Genomic DNA, 18,361 nt, shown 5'->3' with positions numbered 1-18,361 from the left:
TGCAGCACAGAGGGCTACCCAAATTCTGCCAGGCCAGCTGTAAGGAAACAACCCGGTGCACTTTCCACCTGGCGTTCATTATCTAAGCTCGACCCCCACCCCGGGAGCTGGGGGAGTATCAGTTCCATTTTGTTTTACAGGGGGAAACTGAGGCATAGAGAGGTTGCAAAAAGAAAAGGAGGACTTGTGGCACCTTAGAGACTAACAAATTTATTTGAGCATAATATTTCGTGAGCTACAGCATCCGATGAAGTGAGGTGCCACTCTAAGGTGCCACAAGTCCTCCTTTTCTTTTTGCGAATACAGACTAACACGGCTGCTACTCTGAAACCTGTCATAGAGAGGTTGGTTCGTTTTCAATGTCCTGCCCCAGATCACGGAGTGAACCACTGAGCCAGGAAAACAAGCCAGTTCCACTTCCCAGGCCCACTAGATAACAATTCCTCCCTACAGATAGCTTTATTCACTACTTCAGTACAGCCACTCATGTGGAAGGCAGCGGCTGTTTGACAGAGCATAGCAACAGTGCAGAATAGGGCAGAAAGTGGAGAATGCCAGTGCCAGTGAAACTGCCAGGGGATTTTAAGAAGGCAGAAGAGATGTACTGTTAGGACGCTTCGGCTCTTGCAAACAGTGCGATTGCATTATGAATGCTCCCAGGAGAGCAGGAGCCTGGGTTTATGTCTCCTTTGAAAGGTGGCACCTGGTAACAGCGCGGCACTCTCTAATGACACACACTGGGACCCCGGAGACGGTCTATAGCTGCGTGAATCGGGGGGAAATATTCTCTGCTTGTTTCTGTTTGAATGCCAATGCACATTGGCATTTGTCTGCTGTTGTGATTTCTTTTCGTGTCCTTCAGTGCTTAAGCTTTACTCGCATGTGCGCAAGGAGATGACCCGTCTGGACCTGTGTTTAAGGCACTGCAGTCAGGAGACTCTTGATACTGATACTGCAATGGACTTTCTGGGTGACCTTGGGCAAGTCACTTTATCTCTCTGTGTCTAAAATAGGGGTGATACTTCCTTTCTCCCACCCTTTGCTTTGGGGGCAGAGAGTCTCTCTTAGTATGTGTCTGTAGCACAAGAGGGCCCTGATCTAAGCTCTATGGTGGTAACACACTGAATAAGATGCTCACAAAAGATGGATATAAAACTTGAATATTTGCCAAAGGCGCATTGTAGATTCACTGGTAAAATTTCCCGTTTATGTGGTGTTGGTCAGTTACATAAATCATCCACTCAAGGAAGGGAAACAAGGCCCCATGTCATTATGATCACTACCCAATGCAGTGCAAATTATGAATAGCTGCTGCATGGCATTTGTGAACAATAGGCAGGCCAAGTCTGATTCCCTGAAGAAATTTGCACATCATGGTGGTTAGCTAATGAATTTGAGAATCTCATGGCCAGGGCATTAAGCCAAAGTTTCTGATGAAACGATTCATTGTGAATTATTCGCTGTCAGATACTGATGGGGTGAATTGTGCAACCTATTGAATTGCCAACACCACCTGAGCTTTCCCTGAAGGGCATCTGACTGCAGCCTTGGTCCAGCCTTATGAAATTAAACAAGATTGGAGCCTGCGGTGGAACTAGCTGAGATCTCTCCAGCTAGTCTTGTCCATTTTCCTTTTGGTTCCCTGTGACCCTGCAGGAGCTGGGGGAAGGTTGCAGAGATGTGCGCGTGTTAAGGAAAGCAACAGTTTGCAAGAACCATGCAAACTTGGCAGCTGCTGGTAGAAGCAGCCAGTCTCTGCAACATACCCCGAAGACAGCTGGAGGGAGGGAGTGATGGCTGATGCAGGCTGCCATTTGTGTTGCAGGATCAGTTTCCAATAATGTTCAGAGCAGCTCAACAGTTCGTCCAGTCTGCTCTCCTGTCTCTAGCAGCAGCATCTCCCAGATATTTCAAAGGAAGGTGGTGGTGGTGGGGAAATAAACACAAGGCACCAGACCAGGGGTCCAATATACTGTATCCCAAAGGGAACCCTGACCCCAGCTGGAGAACAGCTCATGCCTTGAAGCATGAGAATGGAAAGTCTGGTCATCTTGGCTACGGTGCCTGCAGATGCCATCACTATTCTAGTGCTGTTCATTCACGCTAGCAGGAAGTGACTGAAAGGCACTAGCCGATCCGATTGGTAGCAGGGCAAAGGAGAATCAGGCTCCTTCTGCCTTATTTTCTTTGTATTCTCCTAAACCATTTGCTGCCCTCATACCCTGCAGCAGTGAGTTTCCCTGGCTAACAATGTGGCATCTGAAATAGCTATAAGTAAGCTTGGAAGGATTAGTTTTTATTGATCCATGTTGGTAAAGGCCGACGTCACTGTACATACACAAACTGACGAAACAATATTTCCATCCACTGTAATCACAATGTACAGCGAGGCAAAGTAAGAAAAAAGCTGCTTGGGAACTTATTAGGGATTGATTTGAGGATATTCACTTGGTATATGTTGACATGTGCTGTTGATAATTTATGCTTTAATGGTTATAAAGCTTTAACTTTGACTCGCAATGCCTACTGTCATTAAATACATAATGCCTTGCCCCCCACCCCCCGAATTTCATGCAACTGTGAACATGTAAATCAATAAGAAAATGCTTAAAAATAAATATCTATTGTATCTGTCGAAATGATAAGAAAATAAAAATAAAATTCTTCCAAGCCTAGGTATATGTTCCTCTTAGAATAGTTTCCTAGCTGTTGCTGTTTACATGTATAAAGATAATTCTCTTTTTACTCTTGAACCCTCCTTCTCCATAACAGAGTGTCAGCATTTTCCACTTCCCCATCTTAAGTTTGACACTGAATTTGGTCCATGCATGCACTGAAATTCAGTTATTGTCCCATCCACACAGTGCTTTAGGCACATCAGGTCTGACAAAGCATGGGATTAATCTGTGGAGCTCCATGGGAGTGGATTTACGCCAGCTGACGGTCTGGCCTGGCGAATGAGAGAGGATCAAAAGAGCTCAGAAGAACAGAGACCCCTGCTGGTCTGGACGGTTTTAAGCCACGGGGTGCATAGGCTGTGGAGCATGCAGACTTTTCAAGGAGCCTGAGCCTCAGGTTGAATTCCCCATAGGTTGCACGCAGCCCTGTGTGGATGTCTGAGCTCATAAGCCATGTCCGTGTGCCTGTGGTGGGTGCATGCTCCTCCTTTTGAATCTGCTTGAGAAGACACATGGCATTTCCATTCAGACCTGTTAGCGCTGTGTTTGCCTTCTTGACATGCATGTTAAGGTCAGAATAACCAACTGACACGGTCCTGTCTACACTGTAATCTCTGTCTAGAATTTATAACACAGTAGTCCTCCCACATGGATAAACTCAGTTTGCTCTGCAGAGTAGATAGGACTGAGACAGACTCTCAAACCATGCCACCACCTTGAACACCCCAAAGCGAGGGAGGTATCATCCCCATTTAACACATAGGGAAACTGAGGCACAGCGGTGATGTGTCACACAGGCAGTCACTGGCAGAGCTGGGGAGGTGGAACCCAGGTGCCCTGACTTTAACCCGCTTCTCCTGTGCATTAACCTTAAGACTATGCTTTCTCCCATTCTACAGTTGCTCTTCATGTCCTGCCTACGCTTGCCAGAGCTATTGCCTTGACTACAGATTCCCTGAGGCTGGCTCTCTGCCTCGTGAACACGTTGGTTTTGAAGCATCTGGCCAGGAGCCAATCAGCGCTATGTGAAGAGTGGAGACATCTCCCAGTGGGATAAGGCCGATAACATAATGGGGACATCGGAGGATCTGCCCTCTCCTTGGCATGCAGATCTCTCAGGCGCACAGGGACAGGGAATGTCCAGGGAACGTCAGACTGGCATGTCCTGGGATTCCAACCGGAAAGACTTGGCAAGCCCAGGCGTAGCGTAATGCGGTGTCTGCCAGAGGCAGGTGGCCTCCTCCCCACTGCCGTGGACTGTTCGAATGCTGCTTTAATCAAGGAGAGAATTCCCTCTCCCAAGGAAACTGCAACCCAGCCTGGTCTGAATGGCAGGGCCAGAATTCCAATTAGTGGGGAATCCAAAGAGAAGAGTCACAACATGGTGGCTGGGGAGGAGGGAGTTTCAAGTGAGGTCCCTACATCCCTATTGAGGCATCCAAATAAGTGGCCTGATTTCCAGAGATGACCAACACCCCACAACTCAGTGGCAGTCATGGGGCTCTGTGGGTGCTTAGTCCCTCTGGAAATCAGGTCTCTTATTTATATGCTGAGATAAGGATATAGGTGAATAATTTTAAGCACCCAAGTTTGAAGACTTCAGCCACCGTCTTTGATTCAACTCAGCCGTTCCTTGATTGCTAGTACAAGAAAGACACCCCTGTGGCTTTGCTGTCATGAGCTCTGTACTAGCCTGATTTGCAAAGGGGTGTAGAGCCCTCTACCTGCATTAACTTCAGCGAGAGTTATGGGCACTCAGCTTCTTGAAAAATGAGCCCCAAATTGGCCTTTGACACCTCTGCCCCCAAGCTCTCAGGAGGAGGGGACAGCAGACTTAGCTCTGGGCCATTGAAAGCTCCTGGATCTGTGCTGTAAGCATCTCCCATGTTACAGGATCTGGTGATGACACGATAGTCACCTGATGTAGTTAAAGCAGGGTATAGAAGGGACTGAACAAGGTGATAACAGGGTCCACAATTTAGGGACCGTGGATGCTGCAAGGCCAAACCATGTGTTAATTGGGCTGGACACAACTGTGTTGCAGCTGGATCTGAGGATGCAGTACTAGTTTCTGTAGTGAGGAGGCTTAGAGATGGGCACAGAGCACTGAGGTGATATGTGCTATGGGGCTTGGAGATATGATATGGAACCTCATGGACTATTGGGCCGTCTGTGGCACTGGGCCTTGGAGACCATTTGTTAGGACACAGGATGGGGCCTCAGAGCCGGCTGGGGGTCCCCTACTGCCCTATGGCCTTTGCCAGTTGGCTGAGGATGGGGTGGAAGACCTGCAGTTGAGGGACATTTAAAGCTTCTCCATTATGTCTGCCCTGAAGTCTTTGTTAGATTCTACCCATCCTTCCCACAAATAGGAAAGTCCAGCTCCTCCCAGGAGATCCCTGTTTTTCTCCTCCTCGTGGCCATGGAGGTATGTCAGATAGCTCACCACGCGATAGCTGGAAGGCATCTCCCCTCATCCCTCCCATGGAGCAGTCTCAGGATGCTGACCCGAGCTGGGTGGCAGTGGGGCGCCACTGGACCCGCAGCAGCGTCTGAGCCGAAGCAAGGGTGTGGCAGCAAGACCCATCGACGTCAGTGCCGGTGCCTACGGCCCGCCCGTGGCCCTGGGACGGCTACCACGCCCCCGTGGCACTGAGTTCATCCGGAGGTGGGAGGGACCGTAGGCCCGGGCGAGGCGGCAGCAGCCCTGGCGAAAGGAGGGACCCTGCCCCAGAGAAGCCTGCAGGCTCCCTCGCTGCTGCCAGGGCCTGGTCCCCTGCTGTAGCCGCGTGCTGCCCCCTTCTCCCCACCGCAAGACCCCCCCTCCCACGGCTGGTGTGAACCTGACAGCCCCCCCAACCTGACAGCACCTCCCCGGGGGGGGCTGCCCCACTGCAACCCCTTCCCAGCCCGCCCAGGGCTGCTGGGGCAACAGCTCCTCCCGGGCCTTCTTCCCTTCCCTCCTCCTCCTCCTCCTCCTCCCTGCCCCTGATCGCCCCCCGTCGCCGGCCGGCTCACCCTGGCCGCGGAGGCGAGCAGCTGCTGCCCCCTGCCGCCTCCCCGCTGCACCAGCAGCCGCCCCCGCCTGGCCCGGCCCCGCCCCCTGCCCGGCCCCGGCCGAGGCCCCGCCCCGCCCCGGCCGGCTGTCAGTCATGCGCCTCGGGGCCCTTCCGGATGGGTGGGGCGAGGAGCGGGTGCGCGGGGCCGGGCGGCAGGTAAGGGGCTGGCGCTGCCCGGAGCTCGTGGCATGCAAAGGTGGGGGCTGGAGGGTGGCAGCAAAGGGAGAGGGGGCAGGGCGGGGGGACGCAGCAGGGCAAAGGGAGGGGCTGGAGGGTGGCAGCGAAGGGAGAGGGGGGACGCAGCAGGGCAAAGGGGAGCTGGGGGGTGGCAGCAAAGGGAGAGGGGGCAGGGCGGGGGGGGGACGCAGCAGGGCAAAGGGGAGCTGGGGGGTGGCAGCAAAGGGAGAGGGGGTAGGGTGGGGCGCAGTGGGGTAAAGGGGGGCTGAGGGGGGCAGCAAAAGGAGAGGGGGCAGGGCGGGGGGACGTAGCAGGGCAAAGGGAGGGTCTGGGGTGGTAGTAAAGGGAGTGGGGGCAGGGCAGGGGGGATTCAGCAGGGCAAAGGGAGGGTCTGGGGGTGGCAGCGAAGGGAATGGGAGCAGCGCCGGGGGGGACGCAGCAGGGCAAAGGGGAGCTGGGGGGTACTAGCAAAGGGAGAGGGGGCAGGGCAGGGGGGACACAGCAGGGCAAAGGGAGGGTCTGGGGGTGGCAGCAAAGGGAGAGGGGGCAGGGCAGGGGGGGATTCAGCAGGGCAAAGGGAGGGTCTGCGGGTGGCAGCGAAGGGAGTGGGAGCAGGGCGGGGGGGGACGCAGCAGGGCAAAGGGGAGCTGGGGGGTGCCAGCAAAGGGAGAGGGGGCAGGGCAGGGGGGACACAGCAGGGCAAAGGGAGGGTCTGGGGGTGGCAGCAAAGGGAGAGGGGGCAGGGGGGACACAGCAAGGCAAAGGGAGGGTCTGGGGGTGGCAGCAAAGGGAGAGGGCGTGGAGTAAAGGGGGGTTGGGGGGGCAGCAAAGGGAGAGGGGGCAAGGGGTGGGGTGTAGTGGGATAAAAACGAAGTGGAAGCTGGCAGGAGTGGTACTGGAAAGCGAAGGGTGGCCAGACTAGGGGAAGGCAGAAGTCTCTTTGGGGCCTGCAGCGGGACTGCAGGGGGGGTGGGTTAGGGGAAAGCGTAGCAAGCAAAGCACAGCACGCTGCAAGGATCGTCCACTAGCCCACAGAGTTTTCTGGTAGGGCTCGAGTTTGAGCCTGTGCTTTTTCTTCCTCTGGACCCAGCTGTAGGGCTTCGCAAAGCCTCCCTGAGCGGGTGATGAATGCAGCTCGGGAGTGACACCTTGCCAGCAGCAGCCATTGCACACACTGCCCAAGCGCTGTGGAGTTTTTGGTGGTGAGCAGGGCATGCGCTAACAACGGGGGACCTGGGAGGGGGTGCTATGTGTAAGGGGATGGAGAACACTGCGGGTAAAGGGGGACACTGCCACCAGGTTAAAAACGATAAAGCCCCCTAGCTCAGTACCAATAACCCTATAGATAACTAAGTTCTAAACATCTATTCATTTCTCAATATGCATGCAGGCCCTGATCCTGCAATGGACTCCATCCCAGCAGATCCCTGCTATAGGGGGTCAAAAGGCCGATACCTGTTTCAGGATTTTAGAGCCTTATTCATTGCATTTCTTTTTTGCTTGGGCAATGCAGGCTGACTCCTATGAGTCTCGTGCGTACATAAGATAGATGTTACAATTCTATTTTTTTTTCTGTATTGCCTTTGAGTACAAGAAGACTCCAGGCCCATCTGCTACGGTGTCCGTTCCAGATGGGCTTTAAGGGCGAGTCTGAGTGCTGTCTTTTGTGCAGACTTTACATTCGTTCTTTCTTTGTTGGGCTTTTCCCCCCCAAATCTGAAATGAGCCTTCAAGGTTTGTAAGTCATCTGTGCTCTGTCTGGGGGATACAGCACCACAGAAATGTAGGGATGGAAAGGACCTCAAGAGGCCACCTGTTCCATCCCCCCCCCACGCTGGGGCAGGGGTAAGTAAATCATGGATACTAGGATTAATGATACCATGGCCTAGTACTGTGGGGTTTGGGCTGCTGGTGGAGAACGTTTGCATCCAAGCACGACAATATTTCTTAGGACCATTCTGCCTTCTTTCCCCCAAACCTGGCTCTCGACTGGCTGCCAGCATTCCTTCAAAGGAGGAGAGACCAGATCGTGGATTTGGAAGCTCTTTGGGGTACAGACGTTTTTTTGTTTTGTTTTGTTTTTTGTATAACACCTAACATAATGGGCTCATGGGCCATCATGAGGTGCGACGGTAATACAAACAATAAACAATGGTGAGGCCTGGGATGAGTCCTGCACAGGACTCTGTCAAGCTGCTCCCTGTGGCTCTTTGGGTAATTCCCTGTAGCAGATAAAGGCCCATTGTGCTCTTCTGAGATGCATCTTCATGGCTGTTTGGTGCGTAAGGGTTTCCAGAGTGTCTCCTGACTCCAGAATGCTCGGGGGTCTGCTCCCAAGCCAAGGTCTGGCCTTTGCTGTCGATTTCAATGTGTGTCTTTATCCATCTCAAGAGAGTTTTTGTCTGTGCTGCGTATTGCAAACTTGTGCTCTGAGATACTTGTCCACGGCAGAGATTCTTTCATGGATTAAGCTGCTGGGGGAGGTCTTTGCACCGGCATCACGGAGGAGAGATTTGAGACAGAGTTGAGCTGTTTTTCCCCCTCCTCCCCGCCTGCAAATGGCGCATTGTTAATTATTATTTGTATTACCGCTGCACCCAGGGCTCATTGTGCTAGGGGCTGTGAGTTGTCTCTGAAGCGATGTCCTCATCTGGGTGTTTCTGTGGGAGCAGTGATGCTGTGAAGATGTGTTGGCATTTCCTTGAGCCTAGTGCTGTTATTGGTGTCAGGCTAATGCCTAGTGTTCCAGCTGAGATCAGGGCCCTGGTGTGCTAGGAGTTGTATGTGCATGAAGTGAGGAATGGTGCTTACGATCGAAATAGGTGAGACAGACAAAGGGGAGGTGAAACAAAGCATTAACATCCCCGTCTTATAGGTGGGGAACTGAGGCACAAAGAGGGCGACTTGCCCAAGGTCATACAGGAATCAGTGGCATAACAGGGAACTGAACCCAGGTCCCAAAGGCCAGTGTCTAAACCACAGGCCCGTCCCCTCTCTCTAGTAGATGCAGTGGCACGACAGGGTGGTGGCGAGGGGTGTGGGCTTCAATCCCTGCCCAGGTTGCAGGCTGATATTACCTAGCACTGCGGAGGGCTGTTTCCTTCTCTGGCACCTTTCCTCTCAGTGCCTCATAAACGTTACCAAGGGTGAAGGGAGGCGTATCATCCCCGTTTTAACTGATGGGGAAACTGAGAGAGGTGACTGGCCCACATTTGCACCGGGGCCGACTCTGTCTTGGGCAAATCACTTCCCCCTATTTTTTGCCTCCGTTTTTCCCCATCTGTCAAAATGGGGGTGGAGTTACTGATGCAGAGGGCTTGGGGCTCTGTGGCTGGGCCGTGTTCTCTGAGCACATTGAAGCATTGGAAAGCAGATGCTCAGCGAGTGCAGGCTTGTTTTTAAATGTGCCGTTTCCCTATGCAGCATGGGTAGCTTTTTAAAGTATCCCTTTCCTGAGTGCATTACTCATGCTCATAGGTTTAAACGCTAAGGATCCGATCCCTTACCTGCTACTCCTTCCCTTGACCCTAATGGGCATTGGGTGGGGTCTGAAGCAACCCGCTAGGCTACATGCCAAAGGCTTGAATATGTTTCCTCTGCGGGAATCAGCCGTCATGGTCAGTCTGTGACTAACTCATGACTCGTGTTATACGCCATGGTACCAATTTGGCAGCTTCACATCCTCCACCCTTCCCCCCCCCTCCCCCCGGCTGGAATTTGGCAGCTGAATGGGAGAAACTGATTTGCATCTTAAATCTACCCTCTTGTTTTGATTGTTTGTTTATGGCCGAGAGGGTCAGCCAAGAGGTTGTCTTCCTGATGAAGATCGGAGCCACCCCTCTGTCTCCTCTCGAGCAGCTGCATCCGATGCAATGAGTAACACGACCACTCCCACCTCTGCCGGGACCTCCAGCGACTCCTTGGTAGGGTATGTCCTGGTGCCCTTCTTCCTCATCACCGTCGTGGGCATCGTTGTGGTGGTGGTAAGAAACTTGTTTTTGTTTGGAAGAGTTCAGCCTGCCCCCATGGTGTATAGATGCGATCCTCTAGGTCGCTGGTTCAGATCCACGTCATTGACCAAAAGTTGTAACCGCCTTGGTGGCTGCTGGTCCCATTGTGGATCATGCTACAGAAACGATCCCCTCTCATTGGGAGCTCCGGCAGAGACCAAGGGCTGAATGGGCCCCGTAGAGACCACACTCCCCTCTTGCCCCTAGACGTGTTCTCTCCAGGTTGGGGCTGACCTATGCTGGTGTGTGATGAGCTTGAGTTGCTGCTGCCTGGGCCATCCCTGCTCTGTGGCTAGAGGATGTCAGTCCACCTGAGGGGTGGCTGTGTGAGGCCTTTCCCCAGCGCTGACATCCCCAAAGAGTTGGGGAGTGTGAGATCCGGGAGGGCGTGGTTCCCTGCTGGCCTGGCAGAATCTGCTCTGTCGGTACAGTGCCTGGTGGCTTCTTGTCTCTGACCTTTGGCTGATTGCTGGGAGGGCACTGGGCATTTAAATGCAGACATGGAAGTGCCTCGACTCTCTTTCTCAGTCGCTAGTGGCCTCCCCAAACACCTGACTACATCTTAGCTCCTTAGAGCTGGGCTGGCCCAGGCAGCTTGCTCAGTCGAAGAGCTCAAATCTAAAACCAAAACCCGAGAGATCCTCCTGCCCCAAACAGTTTTGTTCGAATCGAGGAGGGGAGACCTGGGGTGGGGTTGCATGTGAAGGGAGGATTCATTGTAAGTGGGCAATGATGGGCCAAAGACCATCCCCGGGGTGGTGTCTTGTAGACTATAAGTAGGGTGAGGGGATTGGAGGGCTTTTTTAAATTTTTTTTTTTAAAGGAAGTGTGTTCTAGCTTGACCACAAGGCATGGACTCAATGCAGGAATCATTGGGTGAGGTTCTCTGGCCTGGTCTGTGCAGGAGGTCAGAGCAGAAGGTTCTAATGGTCCTTCCTGGCCTATGGTAATGGGGTACAGAGCCTTTCGCCTCTGCCAGCGGGATGGGTACTGCTTGCAGGCCACCCAGCAGCTGTCTGTGAAATGGGCGGATTTATCTGCTTCCTGCTGAACATGTGTCCGGATCACAAATCAGATGCCAATGCTGGCAGCTTGCTAGCAGTGGAATGGACTAGAGAGACCGAGCTTCTTTGGAACCGGCTCTTCTCAAGTGGCCAACTCCTCGCTAACACCTAGCGCCAGCGTCTCCAAAGAGCTCAGCCGCCAGTGTGCGGAGCTGTCCTGAAAATCTGGCTTCAGGTGCCTGGAGACCTCCAGCTAGAGGTTGTGGCCCGCTGACAGGGGGTGATATGGGAGAAAGATAGTGCTGCCACCTTCCGAATGGAGGTCTCTAGGGCTGGCCAGGCCCTTTCATTAGGGCCAAACTCACCTTAAATGTGATAACGCCAACTGATGGGCTGTGTTCCTGTTCACTACATGCTTTTTTCCCCCCCCACTGCAGATGATGTACATTCAGAAGAAGAGGAGGTAAGTGGCTAAGTCTGGGGGCTGCTGGTGTGTTAGGAGGGGACGTCTGGGTTTGCTTTGGCTGGAGAAGAGTGGTGGTCATATGGCATCTGCAGCATTGGCCTAGCTGGAGATAGTAGAGTATATCCAGACTCACTCGGGGGGAGCATTTGTGTGTCTGGGAGAGAACTCAATGGCTGTAGTCACTTGGTCCCTTTAGATTTAGGGTCTCCCCCCTAGATCAGGAATGGTGCTAAGGGAAGGGAGGGTGTGCAGTGAGAATTAACCTCTGTCCCCATGGTCTGTCCATGTCCACCTTCTGTGGCAATGAGCATCTTCCACCTGACTTGGATACTTGGCTCTGTGACACCACATCCTTTGTGTGCGGCTGTGACCTGTGGTGGCAATAGCTGTGGGCTCAAACGCTGCAGTCCTTGCACGGGCCAAACTCCCATTGACTTCAGCGTGCTAGGCGCTCCGCTGCCCCGAGGAGCTTAGACCCGAGTGTAAGAGGCGACAGCAGGTGGATTGAACAAAGAGATGGGGGAGGAGCGTGAGGTAACAGCAAGCTGGTAGCTTTGAATGAGGAACGAGTGCTGGCTTTGGCCCATGGGCTCTAGACCTGGGGTGAGATTTTCAAAGCCGTTTAAACATTCAAATTAAGGCAAGGAAGGTGTCTACATCCCCTAGGCGGCTCTGGAAATCTCAGCCCCCATGACTGTCCCGCCTCCTCTGCTGGACGTGTGACCCTATTGTCAGCGTCAGTCTTTGGTCCATGGCGGGGCTGCGGGTTCCCAGAGCAGCCTCGCAGTCCCCTGTCTCTGCCTGCGTCAGGTTTGACAGGTTACGTCATCACCTGTTACCGATGTACAGCTACGACCCCGCGGAGGACCTGCACGAGGCTGAACAGGAGCTGCTGGGGGATCCAGACGACACCAAGGTGAGCTTCTCGGGTCCAGAGCCCATGTGCGAGGGCGGCTATGGATGGGTGGCATGAGCGGGCATGATGCCACTTGGAGCCAGGTGTCGGTCACGTTTGCTTTTGGGGTAACGTGCTTGTGAGTCAGGAGGATTGCCGGAGAGGAACATAGGGAGGCACTTTGGCAGGAGCAGCCTGGATGCTCGGTAATGTTCCTCATCCTATATCACCTGCTGTAGATCTGTCCAGGAAAGCACTGTGCATTCAGCTGTCTTGTACAAGAGACATGGGGGATGGGGTCTGAGCACAGGACCAGGATCAGTGCTTGAGTGACTAGTTAAGCGGGCCAGTAACAACCTTTCGGTGCCACTGTTGGCCTGTAAACACAGGGTGACTCAAGCTTCTGTGTATTCTCCCAGTGAGCTTGCTCCTGGTGGTTAAGTCCTAAGGGCTGTTGTAAAATGCGAAGTTGAAAAGGTTCACTGTCAACTTGGCAAACCACATTTTTGGTCTGGAAATTTGTATCTAGTATTGTTAATGGTCACAGCGGAGATCACTATCACCAGAGTGTTAGCAGAAAAGTTGGGGGTTGTGGTCGAGAATCAGCTTGACAGGAGCTCCCGGTGTGACACTGTGGCCAAAAGGGTTCGTACGTCTTGGGATGCAGAAACGGGGATTTTGAGTAGGAACAGAGAGCTTGTTTTACCTCTGCATTTGGCACTGGTGTGACTGCTGCTGGACTCCTGTGTCCAGCTCCGGTGCCCACAATTCAAGAAGGATGTTGATAAATTGGAGAGGCTTCAGATAGGAGCCATGAGAATGATCAATGGATCAGAAAACCTGCCTTATAGTCATAGATAGACTGAGCTTCTTGAGTCTATTTAGCTTAACAAAGAGAAGGTCAAGGAATGTCTGACTTGATCACAGTCTATAAGTGTCTACAGGAGGAACAAATATTTAACAATGAGCTCTTCACTCTAGCAGATAAAGGTTTAACATGATCCAAGGGCTGGAAATTGAAGCTAGACAAATTCAGACTGGAAATAAGGTGTTAAATTTTAACAGTGAGAGTAATTAACCATTGGAACAATTTCCCAAGGGTCGTGGGGATTCTCCAGCACTGATCATTTTTCAAAGAAGACAGAATGTTTTCCTACAAGATCTGCTTTAGGAATTATTCTGGGGAAGTTCTCTGGCCTGTGTTACACAGGAGGTGATAATCACAACGGCCTCTCTTTGCATTGGAACCTATGAATATGTGAAATGAATCGTCCTTTCTCTGGCAGCTCTTTCTGTGTAGTCAGTTCAAAGGATTTCCTCGGTATTGTCAGGACCCAACCTTGCAAACATTTTACCATGTAACTCATTGGGTCTATTCCCGGGTATAAAGTTACCTTTGTGTTTGCAGCATTGGTATTTCCTCTGCTGAAAAGAGCCCTAAACTCTAACAAGAGAGCAGAAAAACCTTGTCATTTGATTTTCAAAGGATTTTAACAAGATATTCTTTTTAAAGGGGCTCTGTCAGAAACAGGATTTTTTTTGCACTTGGTCCATTTAAAAAAGAGAAATTCACGTTGATTGTGTTCCTTTAAATATCACTGCTGTTACTCAACAGGAACCATTGAATAGAAATGGAGGTAAATTTTAAAAATCTGGCTTCAGAAAAAAATATGAGGAAATACCCACTTGCCTCTCAAAAATGTGGTTTTGAAAACTCCTTCATCTGCTGTAACTAGAGCTTTGAACCATAATACTTCATAATACTGTGTGCAGTTCTGGTCTCCCATGTTTAAGAAGGATGAATTCAAACTGGAACAGGCACAGAGAAGGGCTACTAGGATGATCCGAGGAATGGAAAACCTGTCTTATGAAAGGAGACTTGAAGAGCTTGGCTTCTTTAGCCTAACCAAAAGAAGGTTGAGGGGAGATATGATTGCTCTCTGTAAATATATCTGAGGGATAAATACCGGAGAGGGAGAGGAATTATTTAAGCTCCGTACCAATGTGGACACAAGAACAAAGGGATATAAACTGGTCATCGGGAAATTTAGACTTGAAATTAGACGAAGGTTTCTAACCATCAGAGGAGTGAAGTTTTGGAATAGCCTTCCAAGGGAAGCAGTGGGGGCAAAAGACCTATCTGGCTTTAAGATTAAACTTGATAAGTTTATGGAGGAGATGGTATGATGGGATGACATGATTTTGGCAACTAATTGATCTTTAAATATTCATGGTAAATAGGGCCAATGGCCAATGGGATGTTAGATGGGGTGGAATCTGAGTTACTACAGAGAATTCTTTCCTGGATATCTGGCTGGTGAATCTTGCCCCTATGCTCAGGGTTCAGCTGATTGCCATATTTGGGGTCGGGAAGGAATTTTCCTCCAGATTGGAAGAGGCCTGGAGGTTTTTCACCTTCCTCTGTAGCATGGGGCACGGGTCACTTGCTGGAGGATTCTCTGCTCCTTGAAGTTTTTAAACCATGATTTGAGGACTTCAATAGCTCAGACATAGGTGAGAGGTTTATCGCAGGAGAGGGTGAGTGAGATTCTGTGGCCTGCATTGTGCAGGAGGTCAGACTAGATGATCATAATGGTCCCTTCTTACCTTAATATCTATGAATCTATGAATTACCAGGATCAGTAAAAATCTGTACAAGATTTCCCCCTTTCTCAGATTGATCAGTCTGTCCTTTAAAATATGCCTGTAGTGACAGTGACCCCTGGGTGAAAGGAGGCTGCACAGTTGAGGGAATAAGTCATTGAATTGTGGGTCAGGAAAGCTGAGTTCTGTTCTCAGTTCTGTAATTGACCTGGCCGAGTGTCCTTCGCTTCTCTCTGACTGTTTCCTGATCTGTGAAATGGGGATAATATCAGGCTTTGTAATGTGCTTTGAGATCTATGGTTTAAAAGCCCTATATAAGAATTAAGCATTTATAGTAGTATTTTATTTATTATTTTATTATGCACTTGAAATATGTAGAACGTTCTGAATCTATAACTATTTAATGTAAAGCTCTCCAGAATAAAGTGGGCATATACTGTTAAAAATCACATCTTAAAATAAATGAATTAATAATACTGTAGATTACTAAAACTGTACAAAAGTCCAGATCTGACTTTCCACCATTTCTACTGCTTTGCATTTCATTCCACTTGGATGATGAAAACAGGTCAATTTCCCATTGTAGTTCTCACGTGCTAGCCCAAGGCTGCAGTGTTTGGGTTGCAAATACAGCAGGGGAATTTTTAACTTAATTATATTGAATTTAAAAAACAACAACCGGCTTTCACAAAACCTAAATGTGGGGCCTCAAGCTCTAATTTAAAGGGTATAATGGACGGGGAGTTGAGAAGAGGCCAGGCGCTGGAGATAAACAACATCGGCCGTGTGGAAATTAGGTCAGTGATTCAGGCTGAGTGTGGCGTGGCTGATTACTGGGGACGTGTTAGCGCTGAAATGATCACCAACAAAGCTGCATGATCTTGTTCAGGCCAGCTGTCCTAGGCATGAGCGTAATGCACTAGATCAAAACTAGAGGAAATTTAGATCAAAAGGGTTCAATCCTTGCCTGTTTCTACTAGGCCTTCTTAGTAAGGCCAGGTCTATACTAAAACATTGTCAAGCCAGCTATGTTGCTAAGGGGTGTGACAAATCCATGCGCTGGGTGATGTGCTTAAGCCGATCTATCTCCCGGTGTATGCAGCACTAGGTTGACGGAAGAATTCTACACTGGGGTTTAGGTCGCCTTACTATGCTCACACTTCTGAGTAATGTATCTAGATTGACCTAACTTCATAATGTAAACCAGTCCATAGCACCTTTCTGAGCTAGACTGCTGATTCAAATCCTGCCTGGATCAGCAGCAAGCTGTGCATTTACTCTCTGGTGGCACTACGGTGCCCCCTGGTGAAATGAAGTGGTTTAGACTCAGTTCCGTTCCAAGCGGGCTAGTGTACACGCTACACAAACTTGTGGTGCTAATTTGGGGCCCCTTTTGCAAGCAGACTCAGCAGAGGCCATGATTTGACTGGCTCAGAGACTGACTCCTTTGGCCAGGGGAAGGTGCTGGGGACATTTTTCCTGCGCTTGCCCATGTTCTGCCTGTTTGGTGCACAAACCGAAGGCTTGGGTCTGCAGGATTGTGTAGGTTTTACAGAGTGGTGAAAACTCATTTATGAAAATAACTGGTTTGGGCAGGCACTGTGGCTGTGATACTGGGCTTCAATTGAACTTTAAGGCATGTTTCATGAGAGAAACTGACCACTCCAGCTGATCTGGCTTCTCCAGCATCTCAAGAGCTGCCTCTTATTACATGCACTTGAGGAATGCTGTTTGCTGCTATGTCCTAGGCAGACAGCACCCAGAGTTTCTCCTCCTGCTGGAGACTGATGCATGGGATTTCCAGGTCATGACACACGTGGGGGGGGGGAAGGAAAACCAGCCCCTCATGATACAGACTGTGTTTGTTTGTTTTCACCGCCTCAGTGGACCCTGGGAATTCCCGAGTTCTAATCCCGACGCCTTTCCCACCTCTGGCAAATCGCTTAATCTCTGTGCCTTGGTTTCCTTATCTGACCGAGAGGTTAACCCTGACCTTGCTTTTGTGCCCATGAAGGGGGGAATGCCTGACACTTGGAAGGCAAATAAGCATGTATTGTTTGTTGCAGGTGATGCGAGGCTGGGGTGGATACCAGCCCCATCGGACTTCGCTCATGGACATGAAAGCGTAACGCAGCTCGAAGAGGCGACGTACTAACCACCTCCACCCCTCTCCCTTGTTGTCAATTTCTGTGCTAACGTCAAGTCCTCCCACATGGAGTTAATTGTTAAAGCTCCATCCTCCATTTCGCTCTACTTCCACTCGCCTCTCCTCGTTCTGGGGCAGGTGGGAGTAGGCCCTGCCGGCTTTAGCTTCCGAGCGCTGTCAGACCGTGCTGCAGCTGCCCCTGAGCGTGCCTGCCGGCGAAGCACTGAAGACATGAGCTGAATCTTGGGTTTGCACGTTTTGACCAGGAGCGGCTCTTTCCCCCTTTTGGTTGTGGATATAAAACCCTCTGAGCCTTTTCGCGTGGGCCCAGAAGAGAGGCTGTTGATCCTGAGAGTGTGTTGATGAAACTCCGTCGCTGGGTGGCTCAAAGACTCAACCCCAATAAACCCAGTTTATCGCAGCCTCCCCTTCAGTATAAGCCACTTAAAACCAACGCAGCTCTGGTATTGCAGATGCATCTGCTGACTGCACAGAGAACAAACCTCCTGCCATGCTGCATATCTACTTATGCACGTGCTGGGCGTGTTACTTTGCGTGGGGGCAGTCCCATGCACAAATCTGATTGATTGTATCTCTTGCGCTCTCTGTATGGAGACTGTTGTTGAACTGTGCAGCTGGGGATCTTAATATCTAGTTTAATGGAGCCTTTGCTGCGATCTTGAAATAGCTGACAGCGAACATTTGAAGCAGTCCTTTGATTCCAGTCACCCCAGGGCAGGGATGGGTCCAGTTTGCTTATGCAGTAAAAACAGGGTGCGTTTAGTAGAGCAAAAATGTCTGTCTCTGCATTCAGCCAAGAGGCCTTATGTATTTGCCAAGGAGGAGAAGTCTTCCTGGCACAAAAGCTACTGGATAGTAAAACAACCGAACTCTGTAATAGTTCAGCAAGGTGGATCTTTCTATGTGGGTGATTTTTGTATTCAATAGTAGCTCATCTCTATATTTTGTAAATAAAAAGGCACCGTGAACATGAGTGTCTCTGGTAAGATCTCATCTTTTTTTTTTTGCTTTTTTTTTGGGGGGGGGTAATCTGCAGTTCCTGTCTTTCCGCTTAGAGCAGTCAAAACCCGTGCGAAGTGCAGCTTATGTTGTGTTAACCCTTTGTCAACTGCAGAGCTGGGCCTGGGATGTCCTGACTGAAGAGGAACTGTGTCCTCTGAGCAGAACAGAAACACCACCATCACTTGTCTTGAAGTCAGGTCCACTGATCTCTCCAGACTGTGGCATAGAGTGTGCGTGGGGGAAGGCTGGTCCTTGGCTCAGTCCTGTCTTCTTGCTCTTTAGAGAATCCTTTATTTCCA

General features: G+C 50.7%; 2 protein-coding genes across 9 annotated transcripts in view; both read left to right on the top strand.

Annotated features, from left to right (window-relative positions):
• Positions 1–18,033, top strand: part of LOC125625042 (suppressor of cytokine signaling 2) — a 31,274-nt gene extending 13,241 nt beyond the window's left edge. For 4 of the 6 annotated variants that reach the window (XM_048826575.2, XM_075122029.1, XM_048826577.2 and 1 more), the window contains 5 exons: positions 3,578–5,106; positions 7,005–7,116; positions 7,915–7,965; positions 9,709–9,897; positions 16,960–18,033. The gene's annotated coding sequence lies outside the window, so the exon portion shown is untranslated. Of the gene's footprint in view, positions 1–3,577; positions 5,107–7,004; positions 7,117–7,865; positions 7,966–9,708; positions 9,898–16,959 lie in introns of all 6 variants that reach the window. The other 2 variants (XM_075122030.1, XM_048826574.2) reach the window with 2 other exon arrangements.
• Positions 7,011–18,033, top strand: SMIM29 (small integral membrane protein 29). 3 transcript variants are annotated; one of them, XM_048826582.2, is made up of 6 exons: positions 7,011–7,116; positions 7,866–7,965; positions 9,709–9,897; positions 11,366–11,391; positions 12,205–12,310; positions 16,960–18,033. In XM_048826582.2, exons 1-6 carry the CDS (start codon positions 7,043–7,045, stop codon positions 17,020–17,022), a joined length of 558 nt encoding a protein of 185 aa, XP_048682539.1. In that variant the 5' UTR covers positions 7,011–7,042; the 3' UTR covers positions 17,023–18,033. The 3 variants fall into 3 exon arrangements, with proteins under 3 accessions (XP_048682539.1, XP_074978132.1, XP_048682542.1); XM_075122031.1 differs by having other exon boundaries at positions 7,866–7,966; positions 9,701–9,897; XM_048826585.2 differs by lacking the exons at positions 7,011–7,116; positions 7,866–7,965 and having other exon boundaries at positions 9,764–9,897.
• Positions 18,034–18,361: the final 328 nt, after the last annotated feature.

The sequence above is a fragment of the Caretta caretta genome, chromosome 21 (genome assembly GCF_965140235.1).
Source record: "Caretta caretta isolate rCarCar2 chromosome 21, rCarCar1.hap1, whole genome shotgun sequence".
Taxonomy (NCBI): Eukaryota; Metazoa; Chordata; order Testudines; family Cheloniidae; genus Caretta; species Caretta caretta.
This window is presented reverse-complemented; position numbering and strand designations above follow the sequence as displayed.

Coding starts and splice junctions, on each gene's coding strand:
- SMIM29 (XM_075122031.1), top strand. CDS start 7,043: ATGCAGCTCGGGAGTGACACCTTGCCAGCAGCAGCCATTGCACACACT. Junction 7,967..9,700: donor GATTTGGAAGCTCTTTGGGG/TACAGACGTTTT, acceptor TGTTTGTTTATG/GCCGAGAGGGTCAGCCAAGA. Junction 11,392..12,204: donor TACATTCAGAAGAAGAGGAG/GTAAGTGGCTAA, acceptor TGCCTGCGTCAG/GTTTGACAGGTTACGTCATC.